General features: G+C 39.2%; 1 protein-coding gene across 7 annotated transcripts in view; it reads right to left on the reverse strand.

Moving 5' to 3' along the window:
• RBMS1 (RNA binding motif single stranded interacting protein 1) overlaps positions 1–22,216 on the reverse strand; it is a 147,461-nt gene that overhangs the window by 124,343 nt on the left and 902 nt on the right. For 2 of the 7 annotated variants that reach the window (XM_075093293.1, XM_075093292.1), the window contains exon 2: positions 20,408–20,557. The exons of 4 other annotated variants lie outside the window; for them this stretch is intronic. In XM_075093293.1, the coding sequence (XP_074949394.1) occupies positions 20,408–20,425 (18 nt within the window). In that variant the 5' untranslated portion in view covers positions 20,426–20,557. The remainder of the gene's footprint in view (positions 1–20,407; positions 20,558–22,216) is intronic. One more of the 7 variants, XM_075093294.1, reaches the window with a different exon arrangement.

Below are 22,216 nucleotides of genomic sequence, written 5' to 3' on the forward strand. Positions count from 1 at the left end.
GAAAGTGAACTAACTGTAATGGCTTTCAGGGTTTATCCCTCTATTTATTGGGCATAAGCCCATTCAAATTGGTGGAAATACTGGTGAAGTTATCCATAGATATTAACAAAACCTTTCCCCAGCTAAGGGAGCTGGCAGCCTCTCTAGCCCACAGTGGACACAGCTGTGACTTTGCTGATTCACAGCAGCTATGTGCCTTCACGTTCAGCAGTTCCTTTCACTCTCCTCAGCCTGTGATCCTCGCACGCCTAAATACCAGTCACCGCCTAAACCCAGAGTGTCCCCATAGGGTGCCTGTTTCCATCCGACAGCACATAGCTTTGTACCAAGCGTGTTTAGCAAACGGTGAATTCCTCCCACAGTCTACACGGTTACTATCCATTGATTTATGTACATACAAAATACCATTAATTTAAAAAGCAAGAACTCATTAGATATTGAAAGAACTTTTTTTCATTAAAAATATGAGGGAAAGGTGCTGGCAATAGTTGGCAATGTAATATCAATCGCATCTGGCAGAAAGGTCTAATTCAAAAGACAGTAATTTGAGAAAATGTATTTCAAGGTAATAAAGTTGCTGTACATTCACAGACAAGACGACTTCTTGATGGGGCTGCTTGGAAGGGCACTTTCTAACACTGTTAGCAAACATGCTGCAGGACTGCTAATGAAATTGTTTCTCTACTACTCACACAAGAGCCCATGCACTATTCCTAAATTCTGTGGTTTTAAAGCAATAATACTGGCATGTCACCACTCTCCAGATGAATATCTGTCCAGACAAATGAGATGCCACTTTTTTAAAACTGAAAAAAATATTACAGAATAGACACGACTGAGGGATTGAGGGTCTGACAACATAAAATGATGATTACTCCTCTTGCTATCAGCTCTACTATAGAGTAGAATATAATTATTCTATCATAACTTTAATAAACTGCAATTTCAGACAATAGCGTGAATAATTTTTGGTCAATGAGCAGTAAGAACCGCTCAGTGAGAGGGAAGATAATGTATAGTTTAAACATTTTTATTTCAAGTTTACAAATACTACAAAAATGAGTTTTAATCTCTGATGAGTGAGCGTTGTGATTATCTGAAATTGCACAGGATTAATAGTATTCCTACAGAAAGCAAAGGTCAAGGGTCTCGATTAATAAAAAGAATATTTGAAAGAAAACATTTTCAATTTGAAGCACTTATGTTTATATTTTGTTCGTAAGATTTGAACTGATCTCTCTGGATGCTGATGAAAAGTCCAGAGCATTTTTCATATACAATACAATTAGTGATCATCCTTCTGCAGTGTCATCAACTGCATACATCCTAGTTAATTGTCCTAGACTTAAACAAGTTGTATACTGAACATTTAAAAGCATATCCTACATTAACTGCCATTTTTACACACAGCTATTTATATTAACAGTTTTTCATTAAAAATGTTCATTCAGATATAGTCGCTACATAAAAATAAACAGCTTAACAGAAACCAAGTGCGGGAAGTTAAGGAAATAACATTAGTTAAAAGCACTACAAGAACTATTATGACGTATACATATGCAAAAGTGATATCCAAAATAATTTCTTTTAAAATAAAAATTAAAACTAACTAGAACATTTATAAAATCATATAGGTGATTCTGGAAATTCCTACTGTTATAATATGAAACACAAGTATTTCTGAGTCTAATGACGTGCCAAAGTGCAGTTCCAATTCAGATTATCCACTTTTGAAGTCTACCAACTGGCTTGTTGCTTTAGCTTTCCTTTACTCCTTTCGTAATTTGTGTTTACTTTTCTTTGGTTAGTGTACCAAAGCACGGATGAGTATATAGGTACTTATCAGTCACAGAAATAAGGGCGCACAAAACCAATCAAAATTAATTTTGCAATACGTTAGATAACTATTAGTGCATAGTAGCAACTACCATTCACATATCAGAACTGAGTTCCTGTTTTGCTGTGCCCTTGCCGTTATTTTATATATCTAATTTACTTTGTAAGCTGTATAGGTGAAAATGCAGTTATGGCCCTTGATGCACTCAGCTACCATGGGATAGAATTACAAGTGAATGTTCTCTATTCCTGTTTATGTTCTAAGTTCCAAGAATGACTATCATATGAGTACAATGGAGGTCTTTTTAGCAGTATGCTAACATGAAAGAAAAGTTCAGCTATGTTGTTTAATTGTGTATACTCCAGTGCTAGGCAACTCTCCAAACCTTACTGTAAACATTGTTTAAGGTTCATCCAGATCAGCACAATAATGAAGCTTCTGCTTTTTACACTTAGCTTTAAATGACAATTGCTTTTCTTTATGGTTTTATATTTACCTGCAGTGAAGCACAGTTAGAGACATCGGGCTGACCTTTTTCTTTTACAGAATGATGGGTTGTCCTCTAAAACCCTGGTGTAATATTCTGTTTACATGGTGCCATTTCCCTGGACAGAGAACCGATCTGTTATATTTTGTTAGCTTGTCTGGAGAACATATTCATCACAGCCTAACAAATGGCAAAGTTAGATTAATAAGGAAAAAAGTGCATATTCGACATACATGTTCTTGACTATTTTAATGGCGCCAAAAACACTTAAAAGTTCCACAAACTGTATGGTTAGTCTGAAAATATCGTTCATGTTCTAACATGTATGCACATAATAATGTAAAACTGACACCATTACCTCTAATGTATAATCATTATGAAGTTATTTTTGTTAATGTCAAGACATCTTCTACTACAAAAATATACAGTTGAGGCCAAAAATATAGGACAAGCGTGCTCCTTCAACGGCAAGCTGTTATTAGCATTGCAGACTGGGTGTGTGTAGGCAGACAATTATGAGACAAAGAACTACATTCCTAAACTTCAGTTCAATGTAAAATGAAAGTTCATTTATTGTTCAAAGGACATAATTTACAGTGTGCCAAGTTTCTATTATATAAGTGCTTCTGTATTTTATGCTCAGCAGGACAGTGAGATTTCACTGAAGAAATGGCCATTACATTTCATACAAATGCATAGCCTTCATATGAAATCCCTTTTTGGGGATGAATACTGCAAGATGTGCTTTTTGTAACTGGGTTTTATTTTGCAACATAACAGAATAACCAGTATCGTATTTCTCCACCCCCAACTACATATGTCTAGAAAGTTACACAAAGTTCAACACACCTACATTTTTATTGACGTGTTTGTCAGAATCTAAGCAATTCAGAGCTACGGCAAAGACAGGCAAAATACTTCAGACTTGATCTGCAGAGGTGAGATAGATAGAACTTCAAATTTTTAATCATGTGAATATTCTTAACTACATGAGTAGTTCCAAATGCTCTTCCCATGATTAAGCATTTTAAGAATTGTGACACAGAGCTGAAGGTTGTTAAAGTTGATAGAAATTAAGTATTAGCAGAAAATAACAGCTCATTTTGTTGGAACTGGGGTGTATATATAGTTCTTTTGACAATGAGATTAATGTGTTGCTTTGTTCTTTATCAGGTCTCCAATGAGTCCGACATTATCTCCCTAACTATTGAGATTTCCCTAATAGTACCGATTAGTCACAGGATATTGAATGCACGTTATGCAACAAAGTTTTCAAAAAACTAGCAGCCTGTCTTAAGCCCAAGGATTATCACACAAAACACTACTACTAACCAGGTTGTTTATACCCTCCTAAATGCATTTTGTCTCCTGTGTTTCATTGAGATATGAAAGCCCTCTGTGGCGGTCATGCACCTCGTGCAAAGGATTCCTGACCTGTGTGGAGGGCTGCCAGGGTGCTTTAATAATATAAAGAGTAACAACTGATAAGCTAAATCAATTACCAAGTATCTCGTAGCCTAACCCATGCAGTGGCAAACCCAGCTTCCAGATAAAATCCTCCTGACCACCTCAGCTCATGTGAACAGAACCTCAGGTAAAGTAACAAATACAAGAAAATCTGTATTTCCTTTACCATTTATTTTATTTCAAATAAACATCCTTTTCTATTTCTCACAAGAATTTACTCTCTGGAGGTTTGGCTGGATCCTCAGCAATTCCTTCCACTGATCAAAGGCACCAGAGAAGGGTCTCTCCAACTGTGAAAGCTGTTCAGATGAAATCGTGATCATCACCTTCCCCACCTGGCACAACAAGGCTCTAGGCAGGCAAGGAGTATCATGGGAAGACGATGGGATGGATGGAGTCCAATACCCCCCATTAATTCTGACCAGCACAGGGCTTCAGTTTGTACTGGGAGTGGATTCAGGAAAAGTGAGTAGAGTTGACGCTACAGAAGGTGCATCGGCTTGAGCACAGAACAGCTCATCTGTACCTGCCAAGGGTCTGGGCCACTGCGAATATGAATAGTCAAGTAGTTCTTGTTGATCTTAGATGCATGAATATGGACAACAAAGTTCACCATTTATTTTTTGGTTTTGGTAACTTTTTTTTTTTTAATAAAAGACCACGGAGAGCGCCTTAGTGGATGCTTCTGTGCAGATGCCAATAAGAATTTAGGGATGTTTGCTCCTTCCTTGCTGAAACAAGTCTGTATGTTTGGAAATTTACTCATTAAGATCAGAATTTCCAAACTTAATTGGAGTGAAGGAAAGAAGAATGTAAAAAGAAATCAAAAATAATCACAAGAGTCAAATATAAAACTCTAATGAACTCAAGAAAAAAATTCTTATTTTGTAAAGAAATATTACTAAAATTCAGAAAAAGCAGGAAATACAAACATACATATTTAAACGCTTCGTATATTTATGGTCCAATGCACCTCTAGAAAAATATATTGTTTACCCAGCATAATGCTCTCTTTTACTAGAAAAATATTTAATTTCAAGTATTTCTAATGCGTAATTTGATTCTCAGTACTTAGCTACATATCAGCCATGGGATACATTCCATAGTTATGAAGTACTACCTTGAGAGATTTCATGCTTCCAAGCACACGGCCAATTTCTGCCCTGGGATGCAAATGTACAATTCTCTTTGAAGTCTGTAAGAGTCACAAAAGTAGAATATGCCACAGACTGCAACTGAGTTTTTTCTGTATTTAGAGTCAAATTCTACTCAGCATTACTTATTTAACTCCATTCTCCTCCAATTTTAATGGGAGGGCTATAACTGAGCAGACTTGGTCTCATGCCAACACTTAGTGTAATTAAATTAAATATATAGATATATATGTATACTTCATAGTAAATGTGGTTTGTATAAAGCTAAGCAACTTCATATCTATTCTTCTGTGTAACAGCTTTTTATTTATAAAACTACTACTATTTAATATAAATGTGTTAAGATAACTATAATACACACATTCATGTAATTACTTGTGTTTTGCACTACTGCATATCCTAGAATCCTTTCAATTTAAAATTAAATTCAAGATGCCTGTGTAACTTCAGTACTTAACAATTTTCAAGAAAGGAGACATCAAAAGAAACACAGAGAAATCTCACCTGTGTTCTGCAAAGTACTCTAGAGCCCAGTCCTGAACACTGCATGCAGGCAAACTGCCCACTCGGTGAAGTGAATAAATATTCATTGTGCATTTATTTACTTCTGGTATTACTGGATTTAGTCATAAAACTATTAAAATTATTAATTAGAGGACAATACAGTTAACTGAGTGTTAGTTGACGTGAGTTTAGCACATCAAGTCAGCTTAATTAAGTCTTCTCTACATTTTGAAATTTACCAGAACTACTCTGAAATAACCCCTGACATGGATGTGTAGATACGTAAACATCTATATGGGAATTTATAACACTCAGTAATTCCAAAATATTATTTCATTATAAAGTCCATTATATTTTTAAGTGTAGACAAGCTCTAAATCTTGTTAGCATCAATATTCTGGACCTTTGATAGCTTTTACTCTACAGCACTCCAGTGTGTTTACTTCAGTATCATCAAACCTTTAAGGCTTCGTCCTGGAAAGTAGGAAGAGAAGCCTGCTGTACGCATAAAATTTGTATCAGATTAACAGTTTAAAATGTAAAAACAATTACAAGTAACGCCATGAGAAGGCAATCACATTTCAAAATAAGAATGCCTTTTCTTGTTTAGCTGGCTCTGAAAGTGGATTAAGCTGTTTTGGACAATGGTACTCTTATTCAAGAAGAAAGTTCTGCTCACTTGAAATTATTTGGGGATAATTGTGCCAGAATCCCTAATAAATCCTGTATCTGGCCTTCCACCAGTGCTTGCTGTGCTAGTGTTGTGCACAGTGCTTGCACAGCAGTTACCTCTCAAAGATCCCTGCTGTCAGGATCAAGAAATTAGACAAATACCATTCTCAGAGGATCACTGCACACAAGAGAGATGCAGGATGAAACTATATGCTGCAAAACTCTGGGATTTTATCATTTTTTGAGGGCTAACATCACCCATGCATCCGATGCTGAAAAAAGAAACACAACCAAAAGCTACAAAAAAGAAGAGACATTAAACCTGAACAAAATAAAAAGGAACTTCTCTTGGTCAGGTGTAGTTATGGCTCTCAGATAGCAAACTCAAAGTGCAAAATCACCATTTATTATTTGTGACTCCTTCTCCATAAAACTAAAGTCCTTTTTTAGGCTGTGTTGCCTAAACACAGGGGTAGACTGTGACAGAAAAATTACAAGCTCTGCATTACTCCTTTGTAATATCATGATCTCCACCACCTCCAAAGGCCATAGCACAGTTGAGAGTGACTCTGGCCACTTCACAAAAAATATGAAATAATTCATCCCACCTCAGCTATAGGAACTGAAAATACCATTCTCTGGTGGTGACTTTAGCACTTCAAACCTTCTCTTGGTCCTGCTTTTCCCTCCAAATGATTTTAATCTAAATAGAAAGCCCACCCCTCTGCTCACCAAAGGAGGCTGGCATGTTATTTCTAGTCCAAACACCAGCTCCGCTCAGGCTGCTAGGATAGACCTAGCCTCTGGGCTGACTGACACGACCAAAAGAGCGTGCTTGGACAGAGAGTGTTCTGGCATAGTACAAACAGCACAAATGAAATATGAAAACTTTAATATAAGAAAGCATGTCCCTATACATGTAAAGTTTAAAGACATGAAAATATGTTGCTATCAATTCAAAGTTGCACTCTGGCTGATATACTGTATAATTTCAACCAAACTTTATTTTCCATGCATACTTTTCTGATTTTTTACATTGAGATGGATGCCTTCTGATTCTTTTTCTGTTGAGCCACTTTTGCCAGGACTAGCGTGTGATACAGCTTAGTGATATTCTGGCTGCTAAGTGGATGCTAACTCCCTTCACTCTTTGCTATGCTGTGTATTTTCTTGGATTCAGATTCACGCCAGGACCTACTGGGATGAGAGAATTTCTGAGCATATAAAATATCAGAAAGAATAGCAACATCGCCACGTCAGTTAAGAGCAAGTTCAGGAAGTCCTTGCACTTACTTTAGTTTCGGTGTAATAAGAAAACAGATGTACAATATACAAGAACTAGATAGAAGTAGCAGAGTCTTCAATTCTGAGGAGCTTACCCCTGTAACTTTATCTACAGTATCACAATATGGTTGCACCAGTACAGAGGCAAAGATAACTGCCAAATTTGCCCCACGAGTACCTTTTGTCCTCTCACAATCTATATAAAACAAGGCCTTTCCCAGAGGTCCTGCCTGTTTGTTCCCCCAAACCCTCTGTTGTTTTTGTAAAAATTACCTTTAATTCTTGCTGAACTTTAGCAGTCCCCAAACAGAGTTCTTGCAGAATACCGCCTTCACTCTCCTTTTGTTGGAGATGCAACTCCCCGTGGATGGCCTGGCAGCTGGAGGTGTCTTCTTGTGCCATGCTCTGGCACACATGCCGCGGCCTCTCCACTGAACTGTGCTTTTTTTCTTCCCTGGTCTTTTCTCTCTTATTCTTTTCCCTTATCTGTTCTCTACAGCAATTTTCCTCTTTCAAAATTAGTTTGCCTTACATTTTCCCTCCATCCAGCTTTGTATTTTTCACTTACCTTTTCTTCTTTTCCTATCTCAAATGACAACACAAGGCTCAAGAGACAGGTCTATAGCCAGCTTCTAAGAGCCTATTTAACCCACTTTCAGAGATAAGCTCAATGCTGGGGGGCAAAGAAAGCAAAGTGGATCAGCCCCGTGGAAACACCTCCCTCCTGTACAAACCCACTGCTCCCGAGACCAGCTGCTCTGGGTCTCAATGTGGGAGTAAGGACTAAGAGCAGGTAGTTCTTCCAAAGGTGTCTATTGCTTCAGTGAAGCCAAGATTATACAAAATTACAGAAACCAGACTACTTTTCTGTTATCTCATTGGTATCCTGAGCTGTGCTTTCCTCTCCTCTTTTCCAGATGCAATTCCTATAAGTATCAATTATTAAAAGATTCTCACTAAAATTGTGAAATATTTGTCATTCCTAGACATGGCGCTCAGCTTTCTACTCCCAGAAATTCCAGCTCAGTCTCAGGCAAGCCAGAGTTGCTCAGACTCATATACAACCCTTGATACCAGCGAGCCTTCTTCCCACTGTCTCCAAGGGATCAAGAGCAAATGGCTCCTGAATTTTGCTTTAAAGCTATAGGCTGGCATGAACAATAGTCTGGTATGGCCTGAAGGTTTTGCAACTCATTTACATTGAAAAATGGGGGTCTGTAATGAAATAAATATGAAAATTCTTATAGTGTTTATTATTTCTTGAGATGAACTAAAATATTCTGGTGCATGATTTTTCTGCAAAGACTAGGTTCTATGGCCATTTAAATTAGAGAATACATGAAGCTCAACATCAGTGTCAAGAGAAGGACTAATGTCTTAATTTATGAAAAAATCACAACTAGTGCCCATTTTACACATGAATGCCTTCATCATGTAAGGCCCATCAGCCTTACTTCAATCCCTGGGAAAGTTATGGAATGAATCCTTCTGGGGGCCATCACAAGTCAAATGAAGCACGTGATTGGGAAAAGCCAACATGGCTTCACTAAAGGCAGATCGTGCTTGAAAAACCTGGTGGCCTTCTATGACAAAGTGACTCGCCTGGTTGACATGGGTCGGGCAGTGGACATTGTTTACCTTGACTTCTCCAAGGCCTTTGATATGGTCCCCCACAGTCCCCTCCTGGAGAAATTAATGCGTTATGGCCTAGACAAGTGGTCTGTGCAGTGGGTGGGGAAGTGGCTGACAGGCTGCACCCAAAGGGTGGTGGTAAATAGCTCCTTTTCCAAGTGGCGACCTGTCACTAGTGGAGTCCCCCAGGGATTGATATTGGGCCCAATGCTACTCAACATCTTTGTAAGTGATCTGGATAACGGCATCAAGTGTAGCCTGATGAAGTTTGCTGATGACACCAAGTTGAGTGGGGAAGCAGACACTCCAGCAGGGAGAGCTGCTCTGCAGGGAGATCTGGATAGGCTGGAAGAGTGGGCCAGCAAGAACCTTATGAAGTTCAACAAGGACAAGTGTAAGGTCATGCACCTGGGAAAACACAATCCGGGAGTGCAGCACAGACTGGGATCCACCTGGCTGGAGAGCAGCTCTGTGGAAAGGGACCTGGGGGTCCTGATGGACAGAAAGCTCAACATGAGCGAACAGTGTGCTGCTGTGGCCAAGGCGGCCAACAGGATGCTGGGTTGCATCGAAAAGAGTCATTATCCTGCTCTACTCAGCGCTTGTCAGGCCACACCTGGAGTACTGTGTGCAGTTCTGGTCCCCGCGATACAAAAAGGATGTGGACAGGCTGGAAGGGGTCTAGAGAAGGGTACCAAGATGATCAAAGGACTGGGAAGCCTGGCATACGAGGACAGGCTGGGAGAACTGGGTTTGTTCAGCCTTGAGAAAAGGAGGCTCACAGGGGATCTCATCACCATGTACCAGTACTTAAAGGGCAGCTACAAAGAAGATGGAGACTCCCTTTTTATAAGGAGTGACATGGAGAGGACAAGGGGGAATGGACACAAGTTGCTCTTGGGGAGATTCCAATTGGACACCAGAGGGAAATTTTTCACAGTGAGGACAGTCAACCATTGGAATAATCTCCCCAGGGAAGTGGTTGACTCGGCCACGTTGGACACTTTCAAGAGTCGTCTGGACAGGGTGCTGGGCCATCTTGTCTAGACTGTGCTCTTCCTAGAAAGGTTGGACTAGATGATCCCTGAGGTCCCTTCCAACCTGTGATTCTGTGATTATACAGACAGCAACCCAGAATACTTTACAAATAATACACACATGTGCATACTTCACTGGATTGCCCAGTAACTCAGTTACTTGAAGATCAGGCTACCCTACAGAGTAGACACCACACCATCAAGAATCAAAGAATAACAGTAACTAGTCAGTCAAGGAAACTGAATCAACAGTGAATATCTTCTAACAATTGGTAGGTAAATCTAAACTATATATCCAACATGTGTTAAATATGCGTATATGCAAGTATTAGCAATCACCACCAGAGCACAGGGACGTGCAGCATCCTCCCTGGATGACAAACCTAACCGACTGAAATGCAGCACACTTGCCACACTGAGAAAGATGGAATACATTTTGGTAGATGACACTCAGATAAATCCCTTCTCCTAAAAAGGTGTGCTGCGGAAATGCCAGGAGTTCTGCTGTTCAACATGTATGAAGTTTAGAAATGCACATAAGTATCAGTAAATGAGGAGCCATTCATACTAACTTTGACAGAGCTGAACAGAGCGTAAGCAAGCATGGAAAATTATCCATTATATTTCATGAGTAAAAAAAAGTATTATTCATTTATTCATTATTCAATTATTCATCTGACATGGAATTCTACTTTCAGTTTTAATAGAAGGAAAGCAGTAGCAGATATAAAATATGCATAGTGGCTTTTCTGCCTCTTTTTGGGGCAACATGGCAAAGGAAACTTCTGTCATTCTTCCTTTATTTTTACTACAGATTTTTCCTATTTCTCCCAGAAGGATGCATGGCTACTTAGCATCTAATTGTTCGATGCTGGATAACACTCCTCCCTTGTCCCAGGCCCTCAACAAAACAGAAGTCCAGAAATAGCATTTAAAATTCCTAAGAGCAGAAACATTCCCAGTGCACAAATATCTCTTCACTCCTTCCCAATTCTACATTTTTGTAAAAATCTTCACTGTTATTTATGTTCAGATAGCCCATTCACCATCAAGGTAAACACTCTAGGATAAAGAATGAAATAAAGAAGTATTCAATTAGGTAATTTCTTTTCCATGGTAATGACTTGGAGTGATAATGCTGCCGTCTCTGCAACTTTCTGGGCACAAGGAAGTAATCTTAAAGCCAACTTAATCCTGTCCTAGGTCCCCTAAATATGTGTTGTGGCACCTGACAGTAAACCTGATTTTCAGAATTAATGAACAACCACGATCCCATTAGTTAGTTAGCAGCATAAAAATGAGCTGACATTTGGTGGGGTTTACATGTTTTTCTCACCATCAATCTGGCTGACAACTATAGCTGTGATTTTTATTTTTTTTTAAGATCTAGTAGAAGCAGCACCTTTAAGATTAACTTCAGGATTTGGGATCATGAGAGCTTCCTATTATTATACCTGCCATTGAAAATCCTTAGAAAATATGGGGGAGTAAGTATATAAAAGACACTGGAAAGAGATGCTAATAAAAAGAAGAGTGAGCTAAAGAAGCTGGGTGGGTGGGTTTCGAAGCCCATAGCTTCTGTAGCTGATTAACTTACTGTAATTTGGAAGACAAGCCACTTGAGATATAGCAGAACTGTCAGTGAAGAGCGACAGAAACACACTAATTCTTCCCATTTTTTCTACTAGAAAGTCAGAAACTCAGTACTCTGCTGTTCTTCTGAACAATGTCTGCTTGGAAAGAAACAAGATTTAATTTGGGGTTAATTATTGCGTTCTTTAATTTTTAATCCATGTCCAAGACAAAAACTTATCAACAAATTCAGATTTGATGCAGGAACAAGAAATGTAAGCCTAAACAAGTGGTTTGGTAAGAGCATGTATACACGCCTGTCACAATTTACAGCATAGTTTTGTAGCACTATAATGTTCTGCCAGGAGAAAAACAAACAAACAGACCAACCTAAAACCTTAAATTTTAAGCAGCTTAAACAAGATATTTGCTAAAATGGGATAAGGGAATTTGCATGCTGAAGAGATTATTGAAATAACATGCATTCTAAAAATATGCAAATGACATGTGAAATAGAAAAAGGGAGTTCCTTCTATACCTTTCCTTTGCAGACACCATATCACTGCTTACTATGATGAAACACAGAAGGAACAGGAACAGTTACTTTAGACCCTCTTATGCTGATAGTTATCAGGGTCTACCTTACAGAATCACACACTAGTTTAGAAAGGATGTCTGGAGGTCATGTAGTCCAACTTCCCTCCAAGACCAGGTTCAATTACATCAGGTGGCTCAGGACCTTGTCCAGTTATGTTTTTACTGTCTCTAAGAGATTCCAGAACCTCTCTTGGTACCTGTTCAGGTGCTTGGCCACCCTTACGGTGAAAAAAAAATTTCTTCATCTCTAATTAGTTTTTTCATGTCACAACTTGTGTCCATTGTGTCACATCCTATTGCCTGTTCCCTTCTATGATAAAACTACAAGATCTGTAGGCAAGGGAAAAGCAGTGAATGTCATTCACATCGATTTTAGCATGGACTTTGACATTGCATCCCGCTACATTCTTGGACCCAAGGTAAAGACAGACATTATAGTCTGGGTGAGTGGACAACTAGATTGCAATGAAACTAACAGGATGGTCAGGCTCAGAGGATCACAGTTAATGGGTTATACTTTACCTGGAGGCCCATACCAAGTGGAGCACTACAAGGGTCTATCCTGGGACTGGTGTGTTTAACATTTTTATAACCGAGAGGCGTGAAGTTCTGCACCTGGGAAGGAAGAGGCCCTTGCAATGATATCGGCTGGGGACTAACTGTCTGGGGAGCAGCTCTGCTGGAACAGACCTGGAGGGTTGTGGCAGACAGCAGGTCGAGCATAAGCCAGCAGCATGCTCTGGCAGTAAGGTGTGCCTCCTGGGCTGCATTTGGGCGAGGGAAGTGACTATTCCTCCACTTGATAGACCCCATCTAGTATACTACATGCAGCTTTGGGCCCCCAGTAAAAGACAGACATTGGTAAGCTGAAGCAAGTTCAGTGGAAGGCTCTCAAGATGTCTGGGGGCTAGATCACATGTTCTCTGAAAAGCTGAAGGAACTGGGCTTGTTCAGTCTGGAGAAGAGAAGGCTTTAGTAGGACTTAATAGCAGCTTTCCATTTCTAGAATGGAAACCTCTGAGGTTATCATAGAGAAGGAGCCAGGCTCTTACAGTGGTGCATGGTGTGAGGATGAGTCAAGGGCCTAAGCTGAAACAAGAGAGGTTCAGACTGGAAATAAGGAAAAAAAAATTCACCAGGAAGAGAGCGAGCATTGGAACAGGTTGTGCAGAGAGGCTGTGCAGCTCCATCCTTGGAGGCATTCAAGACCAGACTGAATAAGGCCCTGAGCAACCTGGTCTGATCTTCTAGATGACCCTGCTTTGAGTAGAAAGTTGGATCAGAGAGCTCCTGAAGTCCTATCCAACCTGAATTATCCTGTGATCCTGTCCCCATGCACCTCCAAGAAGTGTCTGGCTCCACCTTGTCTATACATTCTCATTCGATAGATTTAAACAGCAATTAGATGTCCCCTTAGCCTTCCCTTCTTAAAGCTAAATAAAGCCATCTGTAGGACCTGGGGATAAAACAGGGAAATAAACATATTCATCAGAGGAAGGGAAAAAACTCACCCAAATACAGATATGGAAAGAGTAGAGAACAACCTACACATAAGCACTGAGTATACAGTCCTATAAAAGGCCCAAACAGAGAAAACAGTGAATTGGAAAAAGGAATTTGGGACTGAGAACACAGAAACTGCTCCTGTTATTCAATATCTCTGTTCAGGGAAACTGGAGTTTGACTACTCTTTGTCAATAATTTGGCTACCTCAAAGAAACAACTAAGTAACACCATTTTTTCCTTCTACCCGGAACAGTAAGAATCTAAGGTTCTGGCTAACTAACTGGGTCAAAAGAAGTAAGAGGCATTCTGGAAATTTTGACCCTGATAACAGAGATGTTTCCCTCTCCAAAATGTGCCCATGTATTCTCCTCACTTTAATATGCAATTGTCAAAAGCAAATGGTCACTAATCAGAAAAGCTACCCAGAGGAAACCAGAAGGTCACAGGCACTATTCATGAAATTCAAAGTTTATATCATTAACTGTTCTTAAATGTTTTTTCTAGGAGACAGAATGTTTTAGCTAGTACTTTTCCAAATGAGTCACTAACACCCTTGTCTTAATTCTGCAGCTGCTGCTAATTTGAAGTGCCAGCCTTCTCCCCTCTTTCCCCAGAATGAAATAAAATATCAATGTTGCACTGTGCTGAAAATGGAAAGTTAGATGTAACACTACGCTACAAGGCCTCTGGAAGTCCCATTTATATTCGATTCTTTCTTTCCTCGCAGGCCTATATCTAACTTCAGCCCTCTCAGCAACTTATTTCACACTTTCTTCCACATTCATTGGTCATAAGAATGAAAGACAAACTCAAATGATTTTTTAACACTTAGTGCACCAACATCTAACACAATATAAAATAGTAAAAGAGAAAATAAAGTCATAGAAAAACAATGCTAGCAGTTTTCTGCATATCTATATATATATATATATGCAATCAACAGATTTTGGTAACCTAAGAGCTCTCTTGTGTCTTCCTTTGGTTTGGATCTTTTGACCCTTTGGCCAAGGACATGGAAAGCCCTTTATTTAGAGAACTTAAGCACCACCATTTTGTTAAATAAAAGTGAGACCCTAGAGGGTGTACTTTTCTTGAAGACAACTTCACCCATACCTACAAAAATCTCAAACTCCTTAAGTATCTCATTAGTTGCTCCACTGTAAAAAAATCTATTACAGTTGGGGTTTTGTGGGCTAGTTTTCAGCCAGACGGTTTCTTGATTCAGCTCACTGACTGATCATACCAATGCTAGTGCCAGCACAGGGGAAGGGACAAGAATGAGTTGCTGGGGGCAATGGGGAAAGACAAGACTGCCCTTTTTGGCTGCTGTGCATAGTTATGTAAAATTAAAGTGATTATGTAGCTATGGCCTGAGGGATAGAAGAGGTCACAGATGCTACCACAGCCTATAAACGGCTATAGAAATTGTGTCGGTGTGTGTTGCCAAGAGACAAGCAAGGGAATTCAGTTCTTAACCTGTAGTAACATCCGAAGTGAAGCCTGTTCGCTCTACCTCTCCACAGAAGATCAATACTTTTCTCTCAACGCACAAGAGTCACACTGAACAGTTTGAGTTGCATTTTGCATCAGTAAGCTGTTTATCTACCTGGAAGGATTCTGAAGCACTTCTCACAGGCCTTATGTGTACAGTGAGATTTCAAAAATTTAGCTTATGTATATTTTGAAATGTTTTCATCAAGTCAGAGCAACTGAGACTAAATATATGATCATGGTCTGAGACTGTAAGAAGAGCACAGTGGCTAAAAAAGCTACCGTGAAACAAGTGAGCCATGGTACCTGACTATACCCATGACCAAGCTCTTTGTCTTCCTCACTTCTGAGATAATATAATTCAGCTCAGAACTTAATGAAATTACATTTAAATGCAGGTCTCAGTATTTTCAGCCAAGGAAGACTAAGAAAACGCATGGAATCAGGTATCACCTACTAGTCACAGTAAATACAACCTGAATCTGTTCAATGCCTGTGTTCTGACTGAAATGAATTAAACTCAGACAGAACAGATTTTTACCAGCATGTTTTTCCAACATTTTTCACTTCTTTAACAAAGCAGGTGATTTTCCAGTAGAAATAGTTGTGATCGCTGCTTTGCATAGGCCATAGGAAGTCCACACAACACAACAAAAATGAGGACACGATTTGTAGCATATTTTTGGCTAAATCTAAGCGTGTATCTTCAAAGGACTATTACTCAAACCAAAAGCATAATCTTATGAAAAACAATTTATTTTTTAAACCAATTTTATTCTCTCTTGATTATGACTACTTGGAAGACTGAAACTGAAGTATGTAACTGTACCAAGCTACGTTTTCCAGTTTATTGCTATGCCTTTGTTCAAATGTCTTTACTGCTATCATAACCAACTGTCCTTCATTAGGAGTACTGGACTAGTAGCATCAATTACCTTTCTGAGTAAGAGTGATACATCTGCTATCAACACTGACAGCTCAAACTGCTGCTTGGACTTTAAAGCAGCTTAAAAATTGTGTCCGAGGTGGTTTTCTAAAGTATATCCTAAATAGATATGTTTCTGAAAGGTATTATTTTATAGAAAAATAGATTTAGAAAACAATGGTTTACTACATTGTATTATTCTTCATTGGAAAATTTCAATAATTTTGCCTGTCTTTTCTTTGTTCCTTCAACACTAAGTGGAAGCTTAGACATTTACTCTTAGGAAATTTCATCCTTGAGACTGAGACCTGAAGTTTTATGCTCTAACTAGAAGCAAAGTATTTCAAAGTATAGCGTTCCCTTTACAAATAAGGTTAAGAATCTAAACAGCATACTCAACTCTAGTTTAAAAGTAGTAAGAAAAAGCTACAGTTGTTACCAAGAGTAACAGTTGAGTTGTGAAAGAAATCATACTTCAGAAGAACTTAGTGCAGATGTTTCATGACTGCCTTGGGATCCTGGGTTGAAGGTAAAGCTAGAAAACGCACTAGTACAAAGCAGACATACTGGGTACTTCTGGCTTACTAGAGCTGTTGACTACCTGCCTACTGGATATAAACTTCATAGACACCGTTTTGAACACAACCGGTGCCTGGGGGAGTTAATGATCAAACACAAATGGAAAACAGCACTGAATAAATTTTTCAAGCCTTTTTCAAGTCACATATTGGTTTATCACTTTTCTGTAAAAGTCAGTCCCGTGAGACTGTCAGACTCAGCATCTCACTCATACGTCAGCAGTAAAGTTACTGCTGAATCAAGGAGAAGGACCAAGATTTTGTTGACATTTGTTAAATGAGGCCAATCACGCAGTATCAAATTAAGCCTCAAGCACAGTGCACTCTAGGGATGAGTTTAGTCTCAAACTTCTACAAATTACAAAGCTAATAAGAACCTGTTATTTCTACCCTTAATGATGCAAGGGAAATATTTTTTACTTTGTCATTTGCAATTTCAGTCTCTAGTCCAAGTATATTTATACCATTCCTCCCCCTAAGGAGGTGGGATTAAGGAGGAAAGTCATGGCTTTTTAAACTCTTTTTAAAAGACTCCCTAGAAAAAATACAAAATCAGTGCATCTTATGGGTGCCATTGCTACTCCTCCTTGATTCCATTCCCCATCACACAATCTATACGTTGTACTGTCTAACTTTTGCTCCTCTGAAGTGAAGATAATAAATATCACATCATTGCAAATCACCCTCAAATTAAGCATGGTCACTGTAACCCACACATGAATCAAGTTTCTAGGAAATAAAATGTTGCTTATCTGAAATCAAAGGCAACACTCATGTTGACTTCAATGAAGCCAGCCTTCAAGATTATGATATTGGGAAGTGTTTCTACATTTCATGTACCTTTATCAGAGTTATTTAGATGGTTACAATGATGTACATTAACACACGTGATACATTAAGATTCCTGACTCCTTCTTGACTCCACAAACCTTTCTGAAGTCACTCTATTAACAATATATCATATATCTGGCTACATCCTGCTTCCAATGCATATTTGCCCATGGGGCTAATCTGACATTAGCTCTCAAGAGAGACCCTGATCCAGTATAATTCAAAATTAGAGTAATTCAAGGCAAGGAGGACAAATATTTGCAGAGATTTGTATGAACTTCTCTCAATCCATTTCTAGAAAGGCTTCAACTTTTGTATATACAAGAATTATTCTAGCAACAGTGTCTAGAAATACTTTCTGAAGGACCTAGTTCTAGTTCATAGCAAGCCAACTGAACTAAATGTCAAAAGTTAAAAGGAACTATAACTGGGACAAGGATAGAGATGCCCCCCACCAAATAAGCTGTGTTGGTTTGGTTTTTTTTAATGGATTTCTAAGCCCATTCAAGGACCAGAGAGATCACAATTATGGACAATTAATATAACTTCCCACAATAAGAAGTGTGCAAGTTATTTCTATCCAACCTTATAAACATGCATACTCTGTGTTACTGTAAACTTGTCTTTTACCATGTACAGATTTTTCAGTCACAGTGCATATGGAATAAATCTAATTAAATTGATTAGAATTAGTAATCATATATGCTGATGAAAATCAGCTCATAAACTAGTAAAACTTTTTAAAGGGTAGTAGACCTGTGCTTGGCACAGAATGCAGTGAGTAAAGGTATTCATTGGCAGAAAGCCATCAGAGGGTCCTACTGCTTCTGCTGTAGAAGCACCCAAACCAGAAGGTTCTACCTTGGTCTGTTAGCTTCATACACTGACACTCAACTGTGGATTATCCAGTGTCTCCTATTAAGAAAGTTTCATATCTGCTTTGTTTAACACTACAGTAAGTTCCCTGTTAACTGATTTCCTACTTCCTCTGCCATCAACAGGCTTGGATAAAAATTAAATGTTCCCACTTTAAAGCCTGCTCACTACAAGTTTACATCAATCTACAGTCCTGCCTACAAACCTACACAAACTCCTCGAAATATTAGTCCTTTTCATAGCTGCCAGGGCACGAATTTTGCAGCTACCAAATTATACAGTTAGAAGCCCACTCTAAGGTAATTTAGCAAGATTCACAAGATTTCATTTCTTCTGGGTTGTTACTACCTAATACCATACAAAAGAAATAGAATTCAACTATCACGTAATTATCTATGACTATTAAAAGCCTGCACTTTAAATAAACCATGCTATCTATAGGAAATGTTGCAGTGTTGTTCTAACTCTCTCTTATACAAAGAACTTTCCTTTACATTACAGAAACCTATCAGTAAAATTAGTCATACTGTCGCATTATTGTCCAAGGAAAAAACAGTAATACAGCTAGCTATCGCAATTTATTTGTAAATCATTGTGTGCATCATGTCCCTGAATCCCATTTGATATTTAGGTACAGGAAACCGAAACATAAATTAACTTTTATTTCTTACTTGACCAAAGCAAACAAATAGTGGCCTAGAGAGGTAGGTACCTACACATTTATATTTGTTTATGTGTACGCTAACTGTCTTGTTAAATGTTACAATACTTTGCCTAGCACAGTCAGATTTTAATCCTAGTCAGAGAGGCCTTTAAGCCTTTGTAAAACAGGTACAATCTTAACTAACACCATTTTCTAAAATGTCGAAATAGAGAATCTCTTCATTACAAATAAAATGTTAAGTAAAGAAATTAAATACAATGGAGCTGAAATTTGAAAAGCACCGTTAGGGAAATATTGTTAAAGTATCTAAGCCTTTAGAAACAGCCATTGAACTTGGAAAATATTTTTGACGCTCTCCGGCATGCCATACAATGTTGCAATATAGGAACTGTCCTAAAGCATACACGCAACAGAAGACACAGATATTTAACAGATAGTCACACGTATCATTTGCCAGAGTAAAAATTGTGGCAGTCACAAAAGCGCAGAAGGTTTTACAAGCTTCTACTTGAAACCATTTCAAACAATTTTCATTGCCATAATTATTTTTCCTATTAAAAGCCTTACACCTTCTTCCAATGTTTATTTTGTTCATTTCATTTAAGTCCATGGTTTCACTAATCTCTTTTGATGCTGAACTCCCCAAGATTAGGGGGAGGTAGGTGCTGAATCACAGCAAATGTTTGTGTTTTCTCCCAGAATATATGACAGAACCAGCTTGAATATTTCATGAATAAGATTGTGAAGATCATAGCAGACAAATACAAAATCTGTTTTAAAATCTATAACATATTTTGTAGCAATTAAAATAGTTGACCACATCAACATTTTAACCTAAAGAGCCATTAGGAATGCATGCAATTTCTAATGAGTATTTTTGAGCTCTCTACAAAAGAATCTATCTTCAAGCAATTCCTGTCATCTCCCAATTATCGATTTGCAGTTTATTAGTCAGCACATTTTCCATTGGTACTTAAGCAAGGATAAGGTGGGAAGCAAAACTTGTAGTTTCAAAGTCTCTTACCTCCCCCAGGGTAATCGTGTACCGTTACCCATCACACATTCAGCAAAGGCTGTTCAATTCTATAATAATTTGTCTTTAATAAAACCCAAATATTTATCCAGAATTACTGAAACAGTTCATGCACAGGACAACAGGTTGGTTTAGGGCCCAAAGAATAGAGCAGCTGAAAACCTTGAATTAAATTAATTTTTCTACAAGTTCAGAGAGGATCCATAGTGAGAGGATTGCTTATATTACTGAATTCTGCATACATAAATATCAAAACTTACAGTTACTGGTCCTTTCATCTACACCAAGGAGCCACCTTTTTTTCTTTTATTTCTCTTATAAAATCAAGATCTCTGAAAGCAGGAAACTTTCACTGGATCCCAGATATTTGATTTCATATGTGTAGGTCAAATGGCTGTGTGTTCTCTCTGCTGAAACAGAGTAATGTAATTTCAGGCTGTATAATTTTATAGCAAAGACTGCAAGATGTTTTGAAGATGTCATTGACTGTAATACAAATCAATATTAAATTATCTGTACAGGAAGCATTTTCAAAAGATGGTCCATCAAGCTTTCTCATAGGATCATAGATTTCTAGGATTGTACTCTAATAACTACAGCAAGCTATTACAGTTTATCTCCCTCTTCAATTATTTACAGGTCAAAAAACCCAAGTGACATTGCTTTATATATATTCAACGTTATGTACTTGGTTCATAACTTACTTACTTAATGCCACACAAAATCCTGAAGGTAAAAGTTTCTGAACAAAGACATTTTTCATTTGAGACTATTTATATGGCCATACAGCTAAGTGACGCAAAAGGCTCTCCTATAGGCACTCTACCTTTCTTAAAAATACTGCATTAAAAATATGTATCTAAACGGTACTGACACGATTACTCTGCAGCATAATCTTTAAATGGCTACAGACCGAGACTGTACTATTTAGCCCAATGTCGATTACACATTTAAGAGATTAGTCATTTCAAATCACCTAAAGACCTTAATCATATTTCTATCAATTTATGTGTATATGAAAGCACATTTCAAAGCCTCCTCATTGCTGACTTGTAAAACGTCTCATGACTGTCAAACTGAATTTATTTTTCAGCCAACCAGTATAAATTACATTTCACAATACAGTAACACGGAACACAATAAAAAGAAGAGCCTATCAAGTGCGCAGATAAAGAGGAGGGAATTCTTGTCCTGTCACTGCCACACAGGCAGGACATTTCAATAGCAAAGGGAAAAAAAAAAAGAAAAAAGCCCAAACCACAAAAAAAAAAAAAAAAAAACAACAACCCACACCATCCTTATAACCTCTAAAAAAAGTTCACACATTGAAGCCTCATATGGGTCTGTTTTGATTTGTGAGGAGTGACACTGGTGGTTGGAGAGGCTTCTGCTAAATGTTCCAGACAGCTGATGCAACCACCTCTGCATCTGCCAGTTTGCAGCATGATGCTTCTAGAGCAGTGGGGCTGGCTGCCCTTACGGACTTGAAGGAGAAAGGGGTGGGGGGGAAGGTGGAGGGGTGGAGGTCCACCACCACAGGAACTACCAACACCGATTTTCCTGCAAACAGCAGCCAGCCGCGTACAGCATTAACCACCAGGAGCTGGACCCTTCACGCGTTTTTGATTCAGTTTGTCAACTGCGAGGTGGCAGCTCACAAAGGTCCAACTCCGCAGACAATGAGTGTCCCTCCGAGCCCAGCGCCCGCACGGAGGCGGTGGCGCCGGGGCATCCCCGCCGCACGCCCGGCCGCCCCCGGTGCCGGCGCACCCCGCCCCGCCGAGCGGCGGCTGCGGACCGCGGGCAGCCCCGGCCGGGCCTGCCGCCTGAAGTTCGGGTGGCTTCGCCCGGTGAGGGCGGCAGGAGCGGGGCCCGCAGAGCACCGCTTTGCAGCGGGGTGACCGAGGACGCGGTTGGGAAGGAGACGCGCCGAGAGCCCTGGGGAAGAGGAGGGACCGCCGGCGGGAGGGGGAATGCGAGAGGGAAGGAGACAGGTCGGAGACGGCACGGCCGGGAGCGGAGGGAAGGGAGGGGAGGGAGCCCGGCGGGCAGCACGGCGGCCCGGGGGC

This window comes from Phalacrocorax aristotelis, chromosome 5 (assembly GCF_949628215.1).
Source record: "Phalacrocorax aristotelis chromosome 5, bGulAri2.1, whole genome shotgun sequence".
In the NCBI taxonomy this organism is placed as follows: domain Eukaryota; kingdom Metazoa; phylum Chordata; class Aves; order Suliformes; family Phalacrocoracidae; genus Phalacrocorax; species Phalacrocorax aristotelis.